At 40.1% G+C, this 22,514-nt stretch overlaps 4 protein-coding genes and 2 pseudogenes across 6 annotated transcripts in view; 3 read left to right on the top strand and 3 right to left on the bottom strand.

Annotated features, from left to right (window-relative positions):
• LOC146455491 (uncharacterized) overlaps positions 1-15,840 on the bottom strand; it is a 43,535-nt gene extending 27,695 nt beyond the window's left edge. Inside the window, exon 1 of one of the 2 annotated variants that reach the window (XM_085094263.1) lies at positions 81-113. In XM_085094263.1, the coding sequence (XP_084950389.1) occupies positions 81-95 (15 nt within the window). In that variant the 5' untranslated portion in view covers positions 96-113. Of the gene's footprint in view, positions 1-80; positions 114-15,721 lie in introns of those variants that run through there. The other variant, XM_085094262.1, reaches the window with a different exon arrangement.
• Positions 366-4,330, top strand: LOC146455493 (protein LSM12 homolog A-like). Its single transcript, XM_085094187.1, has 4 exons — positions 366-523; positions 1,047-1,287; positions 2,662-2,788; positions 3,198-4,330. Exons 1-4 carry the CDS (start codon positions 391-393, stop codon positions 3,237-3,239), a joined length of 543 nt encoding a protein of 180 aa, XP_084950313.1. The 5' UTR covers positions 366-390; the 3' UTR covers positions 3,240-4,330.
• Positions 7,869-10,804, bottom strand: LOC146455494 (putative leucine-rich repeat-containing protein DDB_G0281931). Its single transcript, XM_085094128.1, has one exon. It carries the CDS (start codon positions 10,375-10,377, stop codon positions 7,933-7,935), a length of 2,445 nt encoding a protein of 814 aa, XP_084950254.1. The 5' UTR covers positions 10,378-10,804; the 3' UTR covers positions 7,869-7,932.
• LOC146455495 (uncharacterized) lies at positions 10,991-11,564 on the bottom strand (annotated as a pseudogene).
• Positions 12,231-15,705, top strand: LOC146455496 (uncharacterized; annotated as a pseudogene).
• Positions 15,841-16,018: 178 nt separating the features above from the next.
• Positions 16,019-22,514, top strand: part of LOC146455497 (patched domain-containing protein 3-like) — a 53,667-nt gene continuing 47,171 nt past the window's right edge. The window contains exon 1 of one of the 2 annotated variants that reach the window (XM_085094255.1): positions 16,019-16,178. In XM_085094255.1, the coding sequence (XP_084950381.1) occupies positions 16,072-16,178 (107 nt within the window). In that variant the 5' untranslated portion in view covers positions 16,019-16,071. Of the gene's footprint in view, positions 16,179-18,588; positions 18,689-22,514 lie in introns of those variants that run through there. The other variant, XM_085094256.1, reaches the window with a different exon arrangement.

A 22,514-nucleotide genomic window follows, 5' to 3' on the forward strand; every position in this document is an offset into this window, starting at 1 on the left:
AAATAAAAATGGCGGTCTAACAAAATTGTTCTTCGGGTTAGAACCTAAATATGCGAGATCAACGACTTATCCAGACTTACCAACCCTTCCGCCATCTTGAGGAGTCGGTAGTCTGTCAGCGGATTTTCATTCAAGGAGAAACTAGGAACGATCAAGCTTTTTCGAAGACGGTATAATTCTTTAAAATTCTTCCATAAAAAGTCATAAATAAAGTGCATTGATGTTGAAAACCACTACTTTTTAGACATTTAACGCAGTCGTAGGTAAGAAGTTAGCATAAAATTCATACAATTGTAAAGAAATCACTATTTAGTGGTTTGATCAAATTAGAAATTCTCGCTAACTGAGAACGCAAACTCGTGCTACGCATGACCTTGGTACCGGTGGAACATGGCGACTGGTGATGCCAAAGAAAGCAAGGATATTCCACCAGGCACGAAAGTGGTTTGCACGACTTGCTTCGATGAAAAGATTGAAGGAGAAGTCGTAGCGTTTGACTACGGAGCCAAAGTTGTAATCATAAGTATCCTTTTCCATCTTGATTAGGTGTTTTTGTTGATGAAGCATCACACGTAGTTTTGTCTTCGTGGTGAGTCGATTTCGCCCAAGAATTAAATTTCCTGGCGACAATTCTTTAAAATTTTATGTTGATCAATCAACGTGGACCTGACATTATCAGTGTTGTCCTTAGAGGCTGGCTTGGTTCCGCAAGGGATAAATCTGTAGATATGCTTCTCTTGTTTGGTGCCGAGAAAAAAACTTTTTTCTTTTCTGTTTTAATCTTAAAATAAGCTTAAGACTTAAGCTTACTGCTGAAGAGGAAGTCCTTTTGGTAAGTGGATGTGATCGCAACCAAATAATTTGAAAACTTAGATATCTGTTCCCTTCATTGCTCCTTTAGATTTTGTACTGGGGAAGTGAAAACTAAGCTTAACACATTTTGAAATTGCTTGCACTGAAGGTAGCGCACAGAAACTGGAGGAATTCATTTTATAGTTAAGCACAAAGGAAGTATTATGTTCTGGGCAGTCCTTAACACATTGTAGAATCTTCCAAAACTGCCAAGAAAAATAGCACAGACATAAAGATGTTGAACATGGCCCAAATGAAAAATATTGAAGTCATTGAACGGTCCACCAAGCCAGCACAGTCTCTACCAAGCCTGGACTTGGACAAGATCGAAAGAAAAATCAACACTGCCCTTGAGCAGAAACGAAGGGCGGTGGAGAAAATAGGCGTTAATGTGACACCAGGTGCACAGCGGCTGTTTGATACTATCAACAAAACGTAAGTTTGGGAGAGGGTTGAAGGTCATGGTTGAAAACTATGCTAGGTGGAAATCTTGTCATAAAACCCAAAATTGCGTCAAATTTGCTTTGACTTGGCAAACAAACTCATCATGCAATAGTTGTGCCTTTTTTTTTTTACCTTGAGGCTTAAATTCAAAAAATTAGCCTATGACTTTTTTTTAAAAAAAAAATCAGTGGAAGCATTAACCCTTTAAGCCCTAATGGTGATTGGCATCAAATTTCTCCTTGTAATATCAATGTTTATTCAACCCCTGAGGTCATGAGAATTAAGGATATGATCACACTTGATATTTTAAAACTTCTCCCCACTTTTTTAAGAAACATATCGGGATAAGATAGGTGAATTTGGTCTCTGGCATTAGGGGTTAAAGGGTTAAAAAAGGAATTGGCTTATCTGTAGATTTTAAAAAAATCAGAAAACCGTGATTCTGCATGAAAGTCAAATCTGTAAGCCAAACTGGAGCTTATTTGGAGAAATTTGACTTTTTCAGCTAAAAATATGTGTTGTGGTTCAATTTTCGTTGCATTTTGTTTTTGTTTATGGTAATTTAGGATAATGAGTATAAAGCAAAGAAACTAAAAATTGAACCACCACAATATATAACTTTAGCACGGTTTTTTTTTATTAAGCCCTTCAATGGTATAGAGGGTCCAATATTTATACTAAAATAATTTTGATGGTAGGTGTAAAATCAAGGCACTTTGTGGGATACGGTGAATTTTAATGCCTAGATGCATGATGAAAATGCCATACCATGAGACGGGAGATAATAAAATATATTAAATTTTAATCCCCTTTCCCATGCTACAACTGTGAAAAAGGTAACCATTTGTGCAGAGCCCCCCCCCCCCCCCCCCCCAATTAGCCAATTATATGAAGTACCACCCCCTCCCCCTTCTGGGTAATAATGAGGTTGTCATAGTAAGAGTCTGGTCATAAGTTGGAGTTCTGCTGTGTTCTCATTTATATATCCCACTGTTCTACATACAGTAGCATGCAATGCAGGTCTGTTATTTGGTTCAGCGCAACAGCCGTCATGTTCTATGTAAAAGTAGAGGAAGATTGGGGAGAGTAGAAAGTGTGACCAATGGGGTGGGCCTTAGGGCAAAAGAGAAAGGAGGGAGGGGAGGGGAAAAATACTAAGATTTTGAAATCCAACATGGCAGCTACAACTTAACAACAAACCAAGATCTGGTTTTCACGTGCTGCCCGAAAACGCCTGCATTGCAAGTTATGTTCTACGTTGAGCGAGGCTGGAGTATTTTACAACTGTTTTCCCTTGCTTTACTGTTTTCTAGTCATTGTGGGTCATGAAATCAATAGTGTCGATTAATATTTGCTCTCTCGCAGGTTTAATGATGTGAAGTGGAGAGGACATACTATTGTTGTCATGGATGATGTTACGATCGATCCTCCTTACGAAGAACAAAGTTGCCGTGGGAGTGAGCAGCAGTCGCGCGAACATATCATCAAGATTGTAAGTAGCGACCGGAAACCGAGGGATACTAACTTTACTCTGTTTTTTTTTAGAGAGTTCTTGTAAGTTATAAAGTCACCCTCTAGCAGTATTTTGTTAGTCCTTTTCATTTTCATACCATCTTGAAAAGTTCTTTGAATTAAATATCCTAGCAAATGATTGGGAATTCTGAGGCATCTGTGAATACTCTGCAAGTCTGAGGGTGTCTTTTAATGTGTCTATTTGGACGGACATAGTTTAAAATTGTATTTGAAATTTTCTTAAAAGATGGCTAACTAAAGGAAACTTTGGTACCACAACTAAAAACTTAGATGCTTTTAATGAACAATTTAGCAGCTGAAATAATTCCATGGTACTATTATTTGCCCCTTGTGCCTCTGCAACTAATGACAAACTCCTTTTTTCTCAGGTGAGAAAACATAACGAGGAAAAGACGAACGGGCCAGGATAAGAACAGAAGCCACACAGCTCATTAAAAATCGAAAATGTTTGAAAAAGAAATCGGGGGATGGAGATTGGTCTCCATCGGCTGCCATCCCAGTCCGATTGTGTCATTTCTGGGTGGAATGGACTGCCAAGGTCAATGGTTACAGAGACAGGAATATAAGGGGAAAAGCAGTGTCAAGATTTGAACATTGCCAAGTCTGTGACTCACTGATTTTCAGATCTTCTAATTCACTGGATTTGGCATCGGAGATCGTGGAGCCTTTAGCTTGCATAGCTGGTGGCATTGTTCGTACAAAGGTTAAACAAGAAGTTCTGCTATAAAAGGGCAAGCCCCTCCTTCCTTTCAAACCTTTGTGGCACATTGTTGACTCAAGCGCCCCGTGCAAAAAATGGGCCGCTAAGTCTCATTATATCACCCCAGCAATATAAGACATCGGTTTCTAATCCGTTTAACAGGGTTTATTCTGAAAACTAAGCCAATTATGCCAATAATAGCTGAAGAAAAAGATGCATGTTGCAGATGTTGTTTGTCAGTTTCCCTTCGCTCTGATGGTTGATCGACAGCTGAAGGTGAGAATGGCCCTTTTATACCGGAGCTTTCTGTTTAAGGCAAAGTTCTTGGTCTGGTTGTTCCAAAGCCAATTAAAGCTAATCCCCGATTAAAAATTAACTGAGGTGTTCATGCCATTCATTAAAAATGTTTTTAAAGGCTAATTTTAAGCTCTTAGTAAAGCAAAATCCAAGTCAATACTAGGGAAGAAAATTTCTTTTAAAGAGTGTTCATTGATTAGTTATTAAACTTGAATCAAAGTTCACATTAATCCAGGATTAGCTTAATCGGGCTTTGAACAACTGGGTCCTGGTGGCAAGTCATGACAATGAATGGTACAACACCTAAACTTTTCCACTATGCGAACAATCCCTCCAGCCATGTAGGCTACAGATGCAGAGGGTTCAGGAACTTGCATTGTTCGTGCAGTCTTTGTCTGTTACATCTTGTTTAAAAAAAAAACTACGACAGTAGAATTTTAGCATTGCAGTTGTTTTTTGAATTTTCTTTTGAGTGTAAATAAATGTAGAAATTTTAGACTTGTCTGACGGAGGTTTTGTCTTTGTGGAGTTATTGGTGTAAATTTTAAATGGCACTTCTCAAACTCATTAATAATTCAAAAGACAAAAGAAATCATGCACCGTGATGTGTTTGGATTTCTGATGAAAAACTCCTCGTTTTTGCATCCTTAATTTCCCCTTTAAAATCAGTTTGTTTGAGAAGTTATGTCAAACACTCATCACAGTGTTTCATGTAATATATCAAACACGAGGAAGAGTGTTTCATCAGATATCCAAACACTGAGAAGCAGGTTGAAAAAACGAGGCGCAGCCGAGTTTTTTTAAACGACTTCGAGGTGTTTGGATATCTGATGAAACACGCTTTCGAGTGTTTGATATGGCTTCTCAAATGATCAATAATTCTTGGAGAAATTCAAGGCTAAAGTTGGCAAAATTTTATGGGAATATTATTAGGATCACATATCCAAACCACGGTCACGGTAATGATTTTCTTTGTTTTCTCTTGATGAATTATTAATGAGTTTGAGAACACAATATCAAAAACCTCGAAGTTGGTCAAAAATACTCCGCTGCATGTCACATTTTCAACTCTCTTCTCTGTGTGTGATATGAGATGAAACACTGTGTCTTGTGTTTGATATAAAAAGCCACAAAGCTACACTTACACCATATTTATACTCCGAGTGCTGAGTATTCTTTGATGGAATGGCGTCCCATCCGAGGGAGTAGCCTCCTTGTCACTATATGTTGGTTAACTTGTGATGGACTTAGTAATAATTTGGGGTCTCCTGTGCAGTGGTGGACGTGTCCTGGTCACTTCAAGTTGTGTAACCAAAGTTTAAAACAATCTCGTACCCAGAGTCTTCAGGCTTTTTGGTCAGCGGGGCAACGCCGGGAAGACTCTGGGGACATCGAATTTTATTACCGCAGGATTTCTGCAGTAAAACAATGGAAACCGTTACGGAACAGCCAATCAAAAAAATTGAATTTTTTCGATGTCCCCAGAGTCTTTCCGGCGTTGCCCCGCTGACCAAAAAGCCTGAAGACTTTGGGTACGAGATTAAAGTTGAAATAGCATCTCATCCGGGGGAGGGGGAGGGATATATTATGATTGACATAGCTACTAGACACTACACATCCCGTGCATAGTCAACCACCGTCAGGTTATAACCATTAAGTGAATCGGTTTGCTCGATGTTATCAACTCAAGCAGGTAATAAAAAGACAGCAATGACCAGTCTCCGTACTTTTAGCTTTAGAAATTCTTGAAATTGGGATGCAAACATTACACGTGAGGAGGAGGAACGGAAGGATGCAGGAGACGATTGAATGTAGTAGAGCTTAAGAATGTTTAATGAGCAAAATAATATCGCTCTGCACCTGCTATAATAACAATATCAAGGCTATGCACATAATAGTGGTTACACGCATTAGTAATCTTGTGGCCCTGCATTTCTTTGCTTTCCTCTGCAAAACAAAACCAAATTCTTGGGAAGAACGTGAGAACACGATGGAGAAATCTTTCACTTCACTCTCGTTTTCACCTTGAACGCCGTTCCTAACAATTCGATTCCTGGATAATTCGGCCACATTGAACGAGTTGAACGAGTGGTTGATTCTGTGTAACAACAAGGCAAGATTTGTTGTTAACAATTCTCTGGGGCATTTCGTACGTCATCTAACGCTAAACTAGTTCCCAGTCGCCGGGACACTATTTTTCTCATTTTGGGCTACTTTGTACGACTAAAAAAGCACCTTCAGAAAAACGCAAAAAAATTTTTACTTTATAGGCACTTTAAGAGCGCGTAAATTTGCATTTTTAATTGTTGCTGTCGTGGTTTTTTAAGGTGGCTGATGTGGGGCGCGATGCAAGGATTACACGAGGAATTCGCACAACAGTCTTGCACGAACCACTTGCTCGCCCGGGGAAGGGAGGAGGGGAGGAGGGGGGAGGGGGGAGGGTTGCCATGTAACCGTGACGGAAGTGATTGTCGGAGATTATGAAAAGAACCCTTTAAAGGTACCAAAATTCTGTTTTGTGATCGTGGTCCAAACAATATTTTACCCCCGAGAGGTACCAGTTACCTCCTCTCATTTTTGTCGGCTCAATACCCTAAAGAATACCTCTGACGGAAGTCATTTTAGATAGCACAAGTACATGCTATCGTCACTAATTTTGATATTTCTTGGTTGGTTGGTCGCAGTTAAAAAAAAAATAAAAAAAGATAAGGAGTTTGGAAATTAGGAGACATGGTAACCCTGCTTTTTTACCCACGAAGGTAAAAAAGGAGAGGGTGTTTAATAAAAAAATGGGTTTTACTACAAACACAAAACTGACAAAGATCAATGTCTTCGCATTTGATAAAAATGTCACCCAGGTGATCTCAACTTTAAACGATTGCTGGAAGATATACAGTCCAACCTCTTCAGATTACGGACACCAAGGGGACAGGAATAAGCGTCCGTTTTAGAGAAGTAGCCTTATATGGATTTCGGTCTCTCGGGGACCAAGTGAACTGTCCTTATTATAGAGGTGTCCGTAAGGAGAGATTCCACTGTATTCCAATCAGTATCCATTTTTGTTATGTTGTCCTTGTTTTCCAAAGCCTGGGCCGGTTAGAATTTGGTCCGTAACGGTTAACTTGCTCAGAAAGTGAATTGTTCGCGCGGAGTCCGGGGCAGCAATGCCGTGCAAGTAGAGTCGAACCTCTCTAATACGGACACCGAAGGGACAGAGCAAAGTGTCCGTATTAGAGAAGTGTCCGTGTTATAGAGGTCATGAAGATTACGTCATTTTAAAGGCTCCATTGATGGTATTAAGTGTTCTTTAAGTCAAAACTGGCCCAAACAAGTCTTCGAGGTGCACTTAAATTGTTTAATGGACAGTACAAATCATTACAATACAAGCTGTACAATTCCAAAAACATATGGCAAACTATAATACAGTTTCCGAACAATAACATAATACAACAGCAACAAGTGTAGCGAACACTAACATAGTAGAGTATTTAATGAAAGTTCTTTGTTATTGATTCATTTTGCGTTAAAGAAGTCTGTAATGTAACGACAAACAGGAAATCGTGTTGAATAAGAACTGTCATCACTGGAGTGCCCGTAATAAAGAGGTTAAGTTTGTGCGAATTTTCCCTCTGGGGCCGAGATTTCGTGTCCGTTGTCCGTATTATAGAGAGTCCGTATTATAGAGGGTCTGTATTATAGAGGTTATTTTTACAAAGAATGTTTGGGCATTTTCCCGGGACCAGGTGAACTGTACGTATTAGAGAGGTGTCCGTATTACAATGGTGTCCGTAAGGAGAGGTTCGACTGTACGATGACAAGAAAGTATGACACCCCCCCCCCCCCCCCCCCCCCGAGTATGAGGCGTTTCTTGCCTTCTTAACGGCCCCACCTAAGGCCTGATACTCACGTTAGGTCCCCAGTGTCCATTCGTTTCGGGTTCGGCTGTTAACCGACTACTGAGAACTGAGTATTGAAGTGATATCGGGGTGGAATATGTAAATCAAATGCGTGGGTCGCTCGCTTTACCATCAGAAAAATATAAGGGACTCCTCGCAGTCTACACATCAACAAATCGGGACTTAATCAAGAAAACGGGCTTAAGAGGTTTAAGTAGTCTGCGGTCCGTCCTGGTCAACCAGCACTGACGAAGACGAAACTTCATCGTCTGGTTCTTGCGGTACATTCTCAGCAGATGCTTCTTCCCTGTCATGTACGGCATCGGTCACTCTTCCAAGTAGCGCGATTACAGAAATGACTAGGAGGCAGAATACAATTAAGTTGACCACTAAAAGTATCCAGACGATAGACGTGATCGAGTTTGGATTTAGAAGAACGTATCTGACGTTCATGAACGAGAAGTGCAGAGTTAAAAGAACCAAAGTCTCCGCTGTGTTTTCCAAAGGGATAATTTGGTACGAATCGACAAATGGCCTGAAGAAGACCTGGAAACACAGACTAGCCAAAAGAACGAAGCAAACTGCGGTCGTTTGATAGGACGATGTCTGCGGGATAAAAGAAAGCGAGAATGCAACTAACATCCGCCTTACCACGAAGAGTATCTCAAAATAAGGCTGGAACTGTTTCTTGTATGGAAGGTAGATAGAACCCAGCCAGCTATCCGCTGTCTCTTGTTCATCTCTATCTAAGGTTTCCGGTTCATTTCTAGTTGGAACATTTATCCACAGAAGGGGCAGAAACACTCCAAACGGTACACCAAACACATAGAAGATCAAGGCAAGCCAGGCTAACGCCTGAAGGATTGTGTAAACATGCCCTTCGCATTCCTGCCACGGTGCCTCGCGTAAATACAGGTAGCTGCTATCTTCATCACAGGGAGCTAAGACGGAAGCTGTTTTCTTTACAATAGGAAAATAAGTGAGGTTAAGAGATATGATAGAAAGCTGCAAACAGCTGTTTCGCGATGGAAATAGTCTTTCAAGTGGATTCCATAGCCTTCGAAGAACACGCCCAAGGGCAAAGTACAGCCAAAAACATGAAATGGAAACGACAGGGAGGAGAATGAGCAGTAAAAGATCGCCAAGTGGAGTGAAAAGGCTTGGAAACACACATGCAAATCCTGAAAAATGAAGGTTAAACACGCTGCTCATGTAACGTTGAGCTTTAATTACGTCCGATGGCCAAATACTGTCAGTGTTAGAAACCAGTGCATCCATGGTTTGTAAATAAAATACGCTGGTCTTTAGAATTCCTCGAGAGGCCTTCCCTCTTCCGACCAAACCAACGACAACGGCAAGTGTATTCAGTTCAAGAAACCATCCTGGAATGATCCGAAACGCGGATAACACAAACAAAATAATGATTTGGGCAAAGGCGATCAAAACAGAGAGAAGGCGCTGCTTTTTGTACAGGAAAAAAGCAAGGGCTAAGATAACCATGGTCAAAACAAGAGCTGCTAAGATGTAAGCGCTGCTGTTGGTCTTGGGACAGCGGTAACATCGGATTCCCTGCTTATAAAAGCCATCCTCGCAGAGTGAACAAAATCGATCTTTGCTACCTTCACGGCAAAGACAAGACGCGTTGCAAACTGTTACTGGTCTGGTCTCTGCCATCTTGTCATCCTTTAGCCATTCAATACCACAATCACAAGTGCCTGTTGGGTTGCATGGTGTGTTTTCTGGTAAGCTGCGGCCTAATTTTTGTGAGCATTCCACCAGATGAGTTACGTTGTTATCGGCCCCAGATGATGGCCAATAACCCGTTTTCAGAACCATGCGTTGATCATGAAGCGTTTGGTTCTCGCACACAGCACCTTTTTTACATGGCAAGCAGTCTTTGCCTGAACCATAATATCCAATATCGCAAATACAAAAATGGTAAAAATAATATCTAGGGTCTAAAACCACCAGTCCGTCATTGTAATTGAGACGAGCATTGGGACATTTGAAATTGTCTGATGAATTTCTGCGCGTTAAAGTTGTAAAATCAATTCTCATGTATTTCGGTAGGTTTTTCTCATCCATGTCAGTATCTTGCATGAGAGGGTTTTCTGAAACATCAAGTAGTTGCAACATTTGTAGCCTGGCAAATTGTGCTGGAATTTCTCCCGAAAGATTGTTCGCGGATGCATGGAAATGAAGAAGTACCATAAAGAAGTTGTCCGTTGGTTTTGGTAGCTCTCCAGATAATCTGTTGTTCTTTAAATCCAATAGGATTACGTTCCTGAAGTCCCAGAGCTTTGTGGAGATCTTGCCAAAAAAATTGCAATCGCTTATGTTGAGGATGCGCAATGACATATTTATTGGCTCTAGTGCTTCTAAGAGACCATTGAAGTTCATTGCGAGCTTGTGATTGCCAGCTAACGATAGTACCTCCATTGAATGGTAATGAAACTTTAAACCCGACTCCAATGATGTAAACTGATTTTCACTGAAGTCGGCGACTTGAAGCACAGGTAATGAGCCTATGCTTTTGGGGATTCGTCCCGAAAGATTGTTATTTGCTAAGTCTAAATGCTGTAACTTTGTCATGTTACCTACGGTTGAAGGAATTTGTCCAGTAAAATGGTTTCCAGGCAAGAGACATTGAATCATCTCAGGAAAGAAAAGCCCAAATTCATCTGGTAGAGTTCCTTGTAGTCCAGCAAGAGAAACATGCAAATAACGTAAAGATAACAGGCTGAACAGGTTTTCAAATCCACCACTCAGTGAAGCAGTTTCAAGATCCAAAAACCACAGCTTTTTCAACCTCCCAATACTCTCTGGTATTGAACCATTCACTTTGTTTTATCCTAGACTGAGAACTTGAAGTTCCGTTAAGTTTCCGATATCGCTTGAAATTTCTCCAGTAAGAGCCTCCCCCATTTGACAGCAAAGTTGTATCTTTACCAAAGACTTTATTCTTACTAGACTTTCGCGAGGAATTGTGCCAGACAATTTGTTAAAGGCGAGATCAAGACGGAGTAAGGCCGTCATATTAGAAGACAGAATTTTGCCGAGTTTCCCTGACAATCCGCTGTTACCGTAACTTCGTAACTTCCAAAGGCTGCCTGGAATTGAAACTAACTGATGCCTATATGTATTTTTATTGTCAACCCTTACAACAAAAACCACTTCCATAGTAAAGGAAACACTTGATAGAGCATTTAATAGAATCTTTGAAAAGCAATCAATATTGCTTTGCTACAGATGGAAGTAGTGACGAAGATTAAAAAATCTTCTTTGTTGGTGGTAAACGGTGTGCGATCGAAATATCTTTCTTGTCGAGATCAACGCCCATGATCGCTGACATTTCTTGCACCAGTAAGACCGGATTGTCATCAGGTACAATAGGTATGCCTGTTATTTCAAGGCAAACTCTTTGTCAATACTGCTCGAGTTCATCTAATTTGACTTCGACATCATAGCCGTTGCTGTTCAAAGCACTTACTTTTTCCTCAATCGTATGAATCTGGTTTTCTACACTTTGGTTTTGCTTCTTCAAAGCTTGTATTGCTTCCATCACAGAGTCATATTTCGTTGAAATAAAGTTGTGCGCTTTTTCAAGCTCATCGAATCTTCGGTTTAAGTTGCGAACGCTTGCGTTGAGAGAGTCGAACTCCTTGCGAATTTCACTGCGGATGTTCAGCAGGAATTCTTTGTTCCAAACTTCTCTTAAACTTTCTAAAGTTAAGCTCATTTTAAGCGAGTAAACTATTCAACTTTCTTCCCCTTTAAGTGAGGTCGGCAATGTTAATCGAGATTTTGGTGGAGCGCTAGTGGATGCGTCCGGCCGCCATGACACCTCAATCTAGTAAAAAAAATTAACGTATACTATATACTTAGATATTTGCTGTAAATACTTTTTTTCCTTACTGTTGTGTTTTCCTCGCCTAAGCCTAATTTAACTAGCAGAGCTCTTCAACCAGTATTATAAATTCTATCTCCCCCTATCTTATTTAACTGCACTGAGGTAGTGGCCAACACGAAAGCCTTGCTCCTTTGGCCACAAGCACTTCTTCCGTAGAATGTAAAATCACTAAATAAATTGCTCTGCACATTTAATTTTTTTTCTTCCTATAAAATATATTGTATTTCGTTGTTATAAGTGTGAATAAAATTGAATTGAATTGAATTGAATTGAATCTTCCCACTACTGTTTAGGTAAATGTTATAAAATCTGATTTTAGCTACTGGTAGCAATATTTAAGGTGTTTATGGGAGCCTACCCATTACTCTGCGCTTTTAGTAACAAGCAACTCTTATTTTGATTTTGTTTTGTCCTCTGCTTTTATTTTTTTAGATACATGGATACATCCTCTGGCCTTGTCACAACCGCGTTTCTCGACTTTGCAGTTTGCAACCAGGCTTCAGCAGAAAACACCTTCGAAAAAATAGATGAAATGATGAAAGTATATGGCGTCAATTTGACCAAATGCATAGCATTTTTCAGTGACGATGCCTCAGTTATGATGGGCAAAAATAACAACATCTTCACCAGAATAGCTAAGTCTAGCACAGACGTATATCCTGTTGGTTGCACGTACCATTTGGCCCATTTATGTGGTAAAAAGGCAGCAAGCCAATTGTCGGTAGACGTGGAACAGCTAGTTACAGATCTCTACCATCACTTTGACAAAAGTTCTAAGAGAAAGGAAAATTTTCAAGGGGTACGGAGAATTCTGCAATGTTGAAACCAGGAAAATCTTAACTTGAACACAGCAGCACTCGCTGGCTTTCACATGAAATGTATAAATAGAATTCTCAGGCAATATGATGCGTTGAAGTCATACTTTTTGTCGTGTGGAGAAGAAAAGTCTTCTGAAAAGGACAGAAAAAGTCTAAGGTGGCAACTTTAGTAGAACAGTTAGATGACCCCACAACTAAGGTGTATATGCTTTTTGTACATAGTGTACTGTTAGTCTTTGATTCACCGTACTGCGCTTTTAGAATGTGAAGAGCCAATGATTCACAAGGTTCGAGACTGTATAACGAAACTAGTTAAAGAGTTATTGGGAAGCTTTGTAACCATCCAATCTATCCGTGATGTAGACGACGACGGTTTGTTTACACTTTAACACACAGGGGACAGTAATAGATATGGTTTGGCTCTCCCGTGGTTTACATAAGATCGTATGGTGCAGAAATTCCGTGAATCAAGACACACAAATAAAAAGACGATAAGCTTTCTTAATTGAAAAATTTATTCAGACAGACCTGTGTTTACGCCTGTGAAAAGCAAATTCGTTTAATTTTTGCCTCGATTGAAGCTTCGCGAAGGCGACCGATCCAAGCGAACTGCGAGTCACTAATAGACTGCAAGCAGTCCCTTTCTGGATAGTCGAGAGGTCGCGCGAAATAGCCAAGCGTGAAAACGCTGGAGCAAACGAGCGGAGGGGGGCTTGGGGAGAGGCGTAAAAAAGTCTCTTCTCATTTATTTCTCCTCGCTCCAGTCTTGCTGCGCTGTGGGCGCACCATCTCGACTGACCAGAAAGGGACTGCTTGCAGTCTAAGTCACTAAAGCACAATTTCTCGACTCTATTAAACTGAGTACACTTTTCGAAAATTTCGTGAAAGCTATTTGAAATATGACAAACCGATCAATTTAACATAGAGCACGGTAAAATTCACATTCAAACCTGTAGTATTTTGTAAAGTGGATTCCCAGGAACGCACAAAAATTTCCGAGAACGTCTACAGCTCATGTGATAATTTGCAGATCTTATCCTCTATCACACATGTTTCGCCTTGACACAATCTCAAACAAGAATTTCTTCGCTATGAACTCACTGATTTCCCCTTTTTAAGCAGCCGAGTGTTCCTTAGAAGTTGTTTTTTGATTTACAGTATTGAAAACCTGTGTTTTCCTTCCTAGAACCACAAACTGCCACCTTGAAAATCCACGCATGAGAGACGCGGAAGCCATTTTGAATTGAATATAAGGATCTTCCGTACGAATAGAGCCGACTGAGATCTCGTCAACCTGTCGTGGTGAACCTTCGGCATTCCGAACCATTACGGAAAATGGACTTACTTACTTTCTTTCTTACTTACATTACACGATGACAATGTAGCCACAATAATACCACACAGCAACGCCGATTGTGAGAGGATGTTTTAGATGGTGAGAAAGAACAAAATCGAGGCTCACACAAGTATGGCTGTTGGCACACTTTCCGCCTTAATTGCAACCAAAGTCGATCTTTTCCGCAACCTCAAGTGTTATCAGTTTAAACCTGGAAAGGATGTGCTTCGTCGAGCTAAAATAGCAGAAATAGCAACATTAAGTTCGTTAAATAAAAATGCCAATAAGTAGATGCAGTCAGCACCATAATTCGGGAATTGTTCAAGGGGAATTCAGTAATCTTTTATTTAATCTCTAGTCAAGTTTCAGATTTATAATCAAATCAAATCAACCGTTCAATCTGAGGTAGGCTTAAAACAGAGTATCAGACCCCTTAAAAATAAGCCACCTATTATTACATTACGAACAAGTCAGTATAGAATGAATTAAGTAATAAAATTATCTTAAAAGTTACACAAATGGATCAATCAGGTAAAATACAAGGTAAAGAGTTAAAAAAAATCAACTTTAAACTTATCATAACAAAAGTTTATCAAATTCTTACGGAAAATTGACAAGGCATTTGATTCTCTTAAGCTTATGCGCAACCATGCCTGTTGGCCACGTTTTTCTGTGCTCCGTCTTCTTCTTTCTATTTGGGTTTTATATCGTGTCCTGGAATATCAAAAGTCATCTATTCTTAAGTTTCCACGGTCCTTTCAGTTCTGGTCATGAAGGTATGTGCGTTGCAGAATATTCGCCAACTTTTCTCCTTCCCTTGTCTTCATCGAAAGGTTTACGGCGCCATCTTGTTATCAGCACGCCTCGTAAGCAAAAGTTTCTCTCCTCCAGAGTTAGTTATTATCCTAACTCGGTTAGCTGTTTCCAACATCTACGGCTAGTTCTAAGCGGAGATGTCCAGTTAAAAAATCCTGGCCCCACTACTTTAAGCTCAAGTTGCATTACAAACAAATCAGTCAAAGTTGAACAGTGCACTGTTGAATAGTCGCTCTCTTTGCAACAAAATAGTGGAATTTCACGTCTAAGTTGTTGCCATAAACTAACCCTTCGTCACTGTTACTTTTACGCGGCTTTATCTAAAGGAACGCACTACCATTTTATTGGCTTTCAGGGGCGTAGTCAGCTCATAGACCGGTAAACCTACAAATGTTTGGTTTGATCACTCTGCCGATTGTAATAAATTATGCGGTGAGCTGACTTTAATTTCTCCATATCCTGAAAATTGCACGCATGACTAGTTCGCGCTGACCTAGCTGGGAAACATGATCGTTCCAAATTCTCCTAACTGAAATAATTGACTAATAGTAAAGGGCTTACCCAAATAAAAGGTAGCAGACTGCAATACAATTTTAAGAACCTCCCGTAGCCAGAGCGGCCGGGGCTTTATTCGGCATCCGAACACTTGATGAGTTATGTTTAAACAATCGTTAACTCCACTCGTATAAGAAACATATTGATCAGCAATGCGATCAATTCCTTATCAAGATCAATTCAAACTCGGTCTGGCAGAGTTATTTGTTTGTCACTTAGAACGCTGCCTCCTTACCAATAGACCAATATCTCCTTGAATGAGTTGGTCGCTACGCTTTTGTGTTTGTTACCGTGCAGCTATTTCCTATTTCTGACTATTACTTCCCCTCAGACAAGATAAGGGTTAATTCGATCGACATTTACATCGTGTGGTAATTTATGGTAATTTATCGAGAGCACGCATACTCGACCACCCAATATCCACTTTAAGAAGAGATAGTCGAGATAACGTTTATTGAACGAGACTCACTGGTACGCCAGTGGGGTTAAGAAAGGTATCCACATAAGAGGGTTATAAGACATCAACAACATTACCATCGTGTTTAACGTTACCGCGTCACTTACCTGTCTACCTCATCGCCTGATGAAAACTATCAGTAAGCCGTCAAAACTTTACTATTATTGAACAAACACAGCCTCTTCCTCCACTTATGACCCTGGTCTCTTTGCTCCTTCGTTTCTGATACAAGATGAGGTAAGAGCCGGAAGTTTATGTCCATTTAAATTCGCAACTCGTGAAACTTCATTAAAAGTATACGTGATGCGGAAATTTTGTTCAAATTCGTGCATGAAACGGGATCACGACCCTCCCTTTGCAACCTTCCTATAAGTTTAATAAAAAAGTTTGTAGGTACCGGTATACGGCGGATTGTGCGAATACAGCTGCTTAGAAAGCTACAAACAAACGAGTCAAAATGAGCGATCATGATTCTCCAGATGCTCAAACAGAAAAGCAGAGTTGTCAGTGCTTGAAAAAGATCAGCAACTTTATCACTGGCTCCTTGGAAAAAGGTTTTTACAGGTTAGTAAAATTTCACACGCACACGAATTAAAAATTACCGTTTTGCGGTCGGTTAAGAGTGCTCACATCGGATGTTCAGGGTACATAAGAGAAAGATAATTATTTGCGGGTGTATGTTTTGGAAAAAAACTTAAATTGCCCGTCCAAAAGATTAGTTATGACTATCGTTATTTTTCTTTCTCTAAAGTTTTGAGATTCTATGAACATAATTTTACATTTCCTCATGACGTAATCATGTCATGACAGAAAATGATTTAAATACAAGTTCACTGTTTTAGTTCAAATTCTTACTGCTTATAAATCCTCCATCTTCAAAGTATAAACTTTGTTTTTTACTGCCATGCATTTGTAGTAAAATAATTTGAAGCCAACACTTAAAAATATTGAAGAGATGTAAACGGTATATTGGTTTATTGTTATCCTCAAATAAACGAATGTTAATTGCATTGTTCATGCCAATACAAGTCAAACTTACAATTTTCCGGCGCGGCTGAAGCCGCATTTGAAGACGCGAGAGCTCGCGGAATAGTCTGGACACGAGTCTATTTCGACCATATATGGGCGATACAGGCATTGTTGATGTGCGCGCCGTTGTCAACTGACGTTCCTGTTCTGTTGCAACGTGATGCGTTCTCTCGACTTCAGCCGCGCCGGAATTATAATTATAATTATACAGTCAAACAGGATGTTCTTTTCCTCGCAACTTTGCAAACTTCCGTCGCAATGTTGGTATTTTGATTGGCAGTTTGCTCGGAGCAATTTGCAACTGGCGCGATCAATTTGCAACCGTCGCGAACAAATTGTAATTTTCAGTTCCGGTTCACTGTTGGACTATCTCTGAAGTATTTCAACCGGCGCTAAAAAAAAGTACGGTCAAGATTGGCTTATATCAATTGTAGAAAAACGACTTCGGTTCAAAAAGGGAGGAAATTTTACCCTTGGGATCGTCTGCTGGAAGAAATTTGCAACTGGCGCTATCAATTTGCAACCGGCGGGAACAAATTCTAATTTTCAGGTCCGATTCACTGTTGGACTGTCTAACGCGCGATCTGTGAAACATTTCAACCGGCGCTAAAAAATGGCTAAAATCAATTGCAGTAAAACGAATTCGGTTGAAAAAAGGGAGGAAATTATTGCCTTGTGGTCGTCAGGTGTTAGACAAGCAGCAATTCCTGAACGTGTTGCCCTTTCAAGAAAAACCGCTACAACATTGTAAATAAGTTTTTGCAAACTGGAACCTTGTTGCCGGGTAAACCTGCAGGTTGAAAAGATCGAACAGTTTCAACACCCGAAGTTGTCGAGTTTGTAGAACATTGCAAGACAAAGAAACCAAGTATTCAAACTTCAGAAATTCGGCAGTCTCTTGTCGACGAGTGAATTTGTTACATCGCCAATCGTTCTTCTGGTTCAACAATTGGCGACATTCTGAGAAACGATCTGGATTTTACTTTCGAGAAAATTACCGTTACCCCTGAAGAGTCCCTCACGAATGAAAACCTCATAAAAAACGCAAACAGTCTTCTTTGGTCAGCACTACAAATATTATTCTTAATAGAGAAAAACATCAACCGCAAATAACATGAAGGGATTAGAGTCACGCAACGCAAATATTAAATCGCATAAAATATCAAATCGTGTAAACAATCACATGTAATAACAACAACAATTCTACAGACTGTATCAAATGAATCTACTCACTCCGAGAAGTCTGAGAGCGCGGCAGAAACACAGCAATGTAATCTAGGCCCAATCACAATGGCTAATTTACACTAACTGTTCACAAGAAGTGAGCAAATCCTAGCGACCATGTTCCCGAATATGCGTTTCGATAGCTAGCTTACTGTAACTGAGACATCGAGGTCTTCCAGTCGCTTATTTTGCCAAATTCTGAACCACTACTCGAGGGAAAAGCAAGAGTCTTTGGCTCCAAAGTTGAGCACGTGCTTTTTCCACCAGGACGTAAATATATCCCGCGTTCGTTTCTGTCGCCCTAAACCTCTCTTTTGCAACAGAAATGGCGAATCAGTTTTTCTCACTTTTAGCTCCACGCGTCTGTACAGATCAGAACCACAGGCAACCGCATTTCTAATCATTTCTGCCATGTGTAAAAACATTCGGCGGGATCAATATTTGTGTAACTTCCAATAAATGCAAGTTGCAGATCTTTGTACGCGAGTCTCACTTGTTCAGCTTGAAGCTGTTTTAAATACGGAATCACCGTTGCGACCCTCTTGGGTAGCTTGTGATAATCATCGATTGCTTTATCAACATAAAAGCTAGCATATCTGTCGAACAAGAACCTGACACATCTTTGTCGATGAATTAGCGCGGCGACTTCGACCAGCTCGGTTGAAAATTGTTCGCGCCACTGTGCAAATTGCTCGGAGCAAACTGCCAATCAAATTACCAATGTCGCAACGGAAGTCTGCAAGTTGCGCGGAAAAGAACATCCGGTTTGACTGTAAGCTTACAATGGCGGGGTCGACGTTCATTTGTCCGTGGTAAACAAGGTATGCACGAATATTTTCTTTTTTTTTTCACATTTGACATTTTTTTTTATTTACACTCCCTACTCTAACTGTTACATAAGAACAAAATACAAAAGTTGGAGATATTAAAACATAGACTAAAACACGCAGCTCAAAAATACAAATTCAATAGGGGAGGAGAATACCTCGCAGGGTTACCAAACATCATAAAATACAGTACTTCAAGTTTGATATCAGATATCAAGTATTATCAAACATTAATGTTCCGGCGCGGGTGAAGCCGAGAGAACGCGTCACTTTCGATCTGTTTTTTTATTCATCTCGCTTTTCTCCCGATATGACAACGATAAACATTCTGCAGACGAAGTGAGGCTCGTACTTTATATTAGTTCATCTGCAAACGATCAAAGTTGTTTCTGTGCATCGAACAAAGCGGCCTGCACGAATTATATGAGCCTTATAATTAGTTCCTAAATATGGCGGACATTTTAACGAGTGCATTTTACGGGCCGGGGTCGACGTTCATTTGTTCGTGGTAAACGAGGTATGCACGGATTGATTGACATTTCTTACGTGCTGCCGGCTTTCAATTATTAACTCGTTTTACATGTATCAAATTCTATTGTACTGACGAATTTGTGGCGGCCATATTGTTAACATGTTGTGGACTCAAGTGTGCAGTTTTCAAACGGAAAATTAACCATTTTGAAGCGGTAAATCGAAAGAATAACTTCTAAGAAGTACTCGACATTTAAAAGGGTGGAAATTGAAGAGTTCCTGGGCCCAGTTGCTCGAAGCATGGTTAGCGCTAACCATGGTTAAATGCCATGACAACCTATAGGTTTTAATACCTCTTAACCAATGGTTAGCGCTAACCATGCTTCGAGCAACTCAGCCCTGGTGAGGGAATCGTGCTTTGTTTGACAGTTTTAGAACCACGATGTGAGACTGAAAAGAGGTCATTGATAAGCTTACGTTTTTGGTACAACCAAAAGTAGCCCAACACAAGGGAAACAACAGAACGCGATCTTCGTCAGGGCCGTAGCCAGAAAAAAATAAGGACTGAGGCAATATCCATGGTTAAATTCCCCGCCTAGTAATTTAGGGTCTGTATGATGATTACGTTTAAACAAAACACTGGGATCAAACCTTACTTGACAAAAATTCTGCTAAGAGCCCTTAAGGCTATCTAGATCTAGAGATCGAGGTGACTTTTTTGGTGGGGGGGGGGGGGGGGGCTATTTAAATGCTTCTTTAGGGGCTCTGTATTCTTGTATGCGGCTGTTTAATGTGTTTGTTGGCGGGTTTTTTTTCTATGGGAAGGCCTTAGATAACAACGACCTAGACCAGGTTTACCTGACCAGAGGTTTCGTGAAAAGAAGGGTTTATTGGGGGGGGGGGGGGGGAAGGGTGCTCAGTCTCGCAGGCTCATAAAACTTGGTCTCGGCCGTTTTCATTTGAGGATTTTCGTTTCTAACCTGGAAATGGCAACGAAGTTACCTGTTAAATGCCAGTGCGATTCGCCTCTGCCCACTAGCATCCCACTGCTGTAGAGGCTCAAGGGGGTCTACAGGGATTCGCTGTGGACATAGACTAATGCAAGGCCATTCAGCCTGTTAGGGCCCATTGATGAACGGTGTCAGGTCTTCAACCTGCGGAGAGCGCTTAAGCTGGGCTCGCACGAACAGCTTCCTGTACTTAGTGGCGCTGCCACCTGTCTGGTTTTTGCCTCTACAACTTCTTTCCGACCATCTCTGGTGGCTTCTTCACTGACACCACCATCTCTACTAGATGGAATGGAAGACAAAGTTGCTTCGCTGAATACTAATAATGCCAAAACACGGTTAAATTTTGGTTCGATTATTGAGAAGAACTGAAAGCATGTTATGAGAGCAACTACTTTCCGTTTTCTTTGAAAAAAGCTGTTGATAGAACGCTGCATTTTGATAGATTTTTCTCACTCATAACAGAGAAGACAGATCAGAAGACTCGAGAAATGGCGGAAAAACACATGAAAACAAAACAGTTTTCTTTGGGAAGCCGCTGCCTGGTTAGCATGAATTTTTGCTTAATTTTTCTCATCTGTAATTCAGGGCACTGCCTGATTCGCGTTATCATTCAACATAATATCATGTTGCGTTAACTTTTTTTTTTTTACTCATTTAACTGTTTGTGAATTTGTCAACAATGACTGAGGCAAGTGCCTCGGTTTGCCTCATACTGGCTACGGCCCTGTTCGTGACTCAAACTCAAAAGAATAACTTCTAAGAAGCACTGGACATATAAAACGGTGGAAATTGGAGAGTCATAAGCAAGGATAGTTTTATCAATCTGCGAAGCATACAATGAATAAATTAATCAGTGTCAGCATCTCGCGTAAATGCCAGTACAGGAATCTTGTTTATTTATACTCTCCACTCTTCCTGTTAAATAAGCAAAAAATACAAAAGTTGGAGGTATTGAAACATAGACTAACACGCAGCTCAAAAATACAAATTCATTAGAGGAGGAGAATACTGTCCCCCTTGAAAGGAAGTAAATTGATAAGAAAAGTAACTATAAGTAAAACAGAAAAAAAAAATGAGAAAGATATAGCGAAAGGAAAACAAAGAGAAACAAAAATAATTGGAATAAAGTATCATTAATAATGAGCAAGGAATCTATCATCAATATTGATCATGACATGAGCAAGGTGTCAAGCAAGGTAGTGTTTATAGAGTGCTTTTCTAAGCATTCTTTTAGTGGGTTTGTCCTAAACTGTCCGGGGAATGTTGTTCCAAACATATTTTCCCATTACGATTGGACAAAATCTCCTTAGATTTGTTCTGAAAGAAGTTATGAAAAATTTGTTGTTAAAATAATTATAAAAACGCAAACACATGTTTAGTTTAACAGAAAATTTCAGTAAACCTAAAGGTCGGCAAAGTCCCTGTGACTAGTCCCCGCAACTAGTCCCGGGGACCAAGTCCCTTCGTGTGAAATAACCATTTCATTAAAAAATTTAGTCGCAGGTACCAAAATTTGTTCCCGTGCGACTTTGAATTCGTGGGACAAGTCCCCTGAAATTATGCTGGTCCCTGGGTGTGAACTGTTCGTGGGACAAGTCACTGCAACCAAATGAAAATAAACCAATTGCTGATCAGTTTTTTCCCTCCCGTAACCCCTTACAAAATCTGTTTCAAGATGGCGGCCGACGGTGAGGTTGAACAAGTATTTAAGTTTTGTTTGTATTTAACATGATTTAAGGCCTTGTTTGAATAGCTGCTGTTTTTCTGTTCTGAATCAGTAGTATACTCTCACGGAAATGTATTTTCGTTTTCTTTTAAACAGATGATTGTAAAGCGCTATTGATCACCACATGTAAATACGCGCTATATAAATTGGTAAATTATTATTATTATTATTATTATTATTATACAGTACTCTAAAAAAACCTTTTGGAAATTGTAGATGACTGACTGATTTTATAGATGGACAAGGTGCTGTTTTGTTGAAGTATACGTGTATTTCAATGTTTGGCGGTTTTAAAATTTAGTAACTTCGGTTTCACTGTTTCGGATCGCTCCTTTTTTGTCCCTAACGCTTCCTTGAATTTCAGTGAAAAGACCCTAAATTTTGCTATTTCGATGTGTAACAGGTCCCCATGTGTAAACTCTTCAAGAGACTCGTCCCTGAAACAAGTCCCTACGACGGGTTCTGTCAATGGAACGTCATTAATATTTTTTATTATACGAACTGCCTGGTTCTGTAGTTTTACAATTAAGGAATTTGAGAGAGAGGAGCGCTGTAATTGTTACCCCAGATCAGGAGAGTGTACAGCCATAAGTAATAAATAATTTGATAAGGA

The sequence above is a fragment of the Pavona decussata genome, unplaced genomic scaffold, assembly GCF_977016875.1.
Source record: "Pavona decussata unplaced genomic scaffold, jaPavDecu1.1 SCAFFOLD_273, whole genome shotgun sequence".
NCBI classification, from domain to species: domain Eukaryota; kingdom Metazoa; phylum Cnidaria; class Anthozoa; order Scleractinia; family Agariciidae; genus Pavona; species Pavona decussata.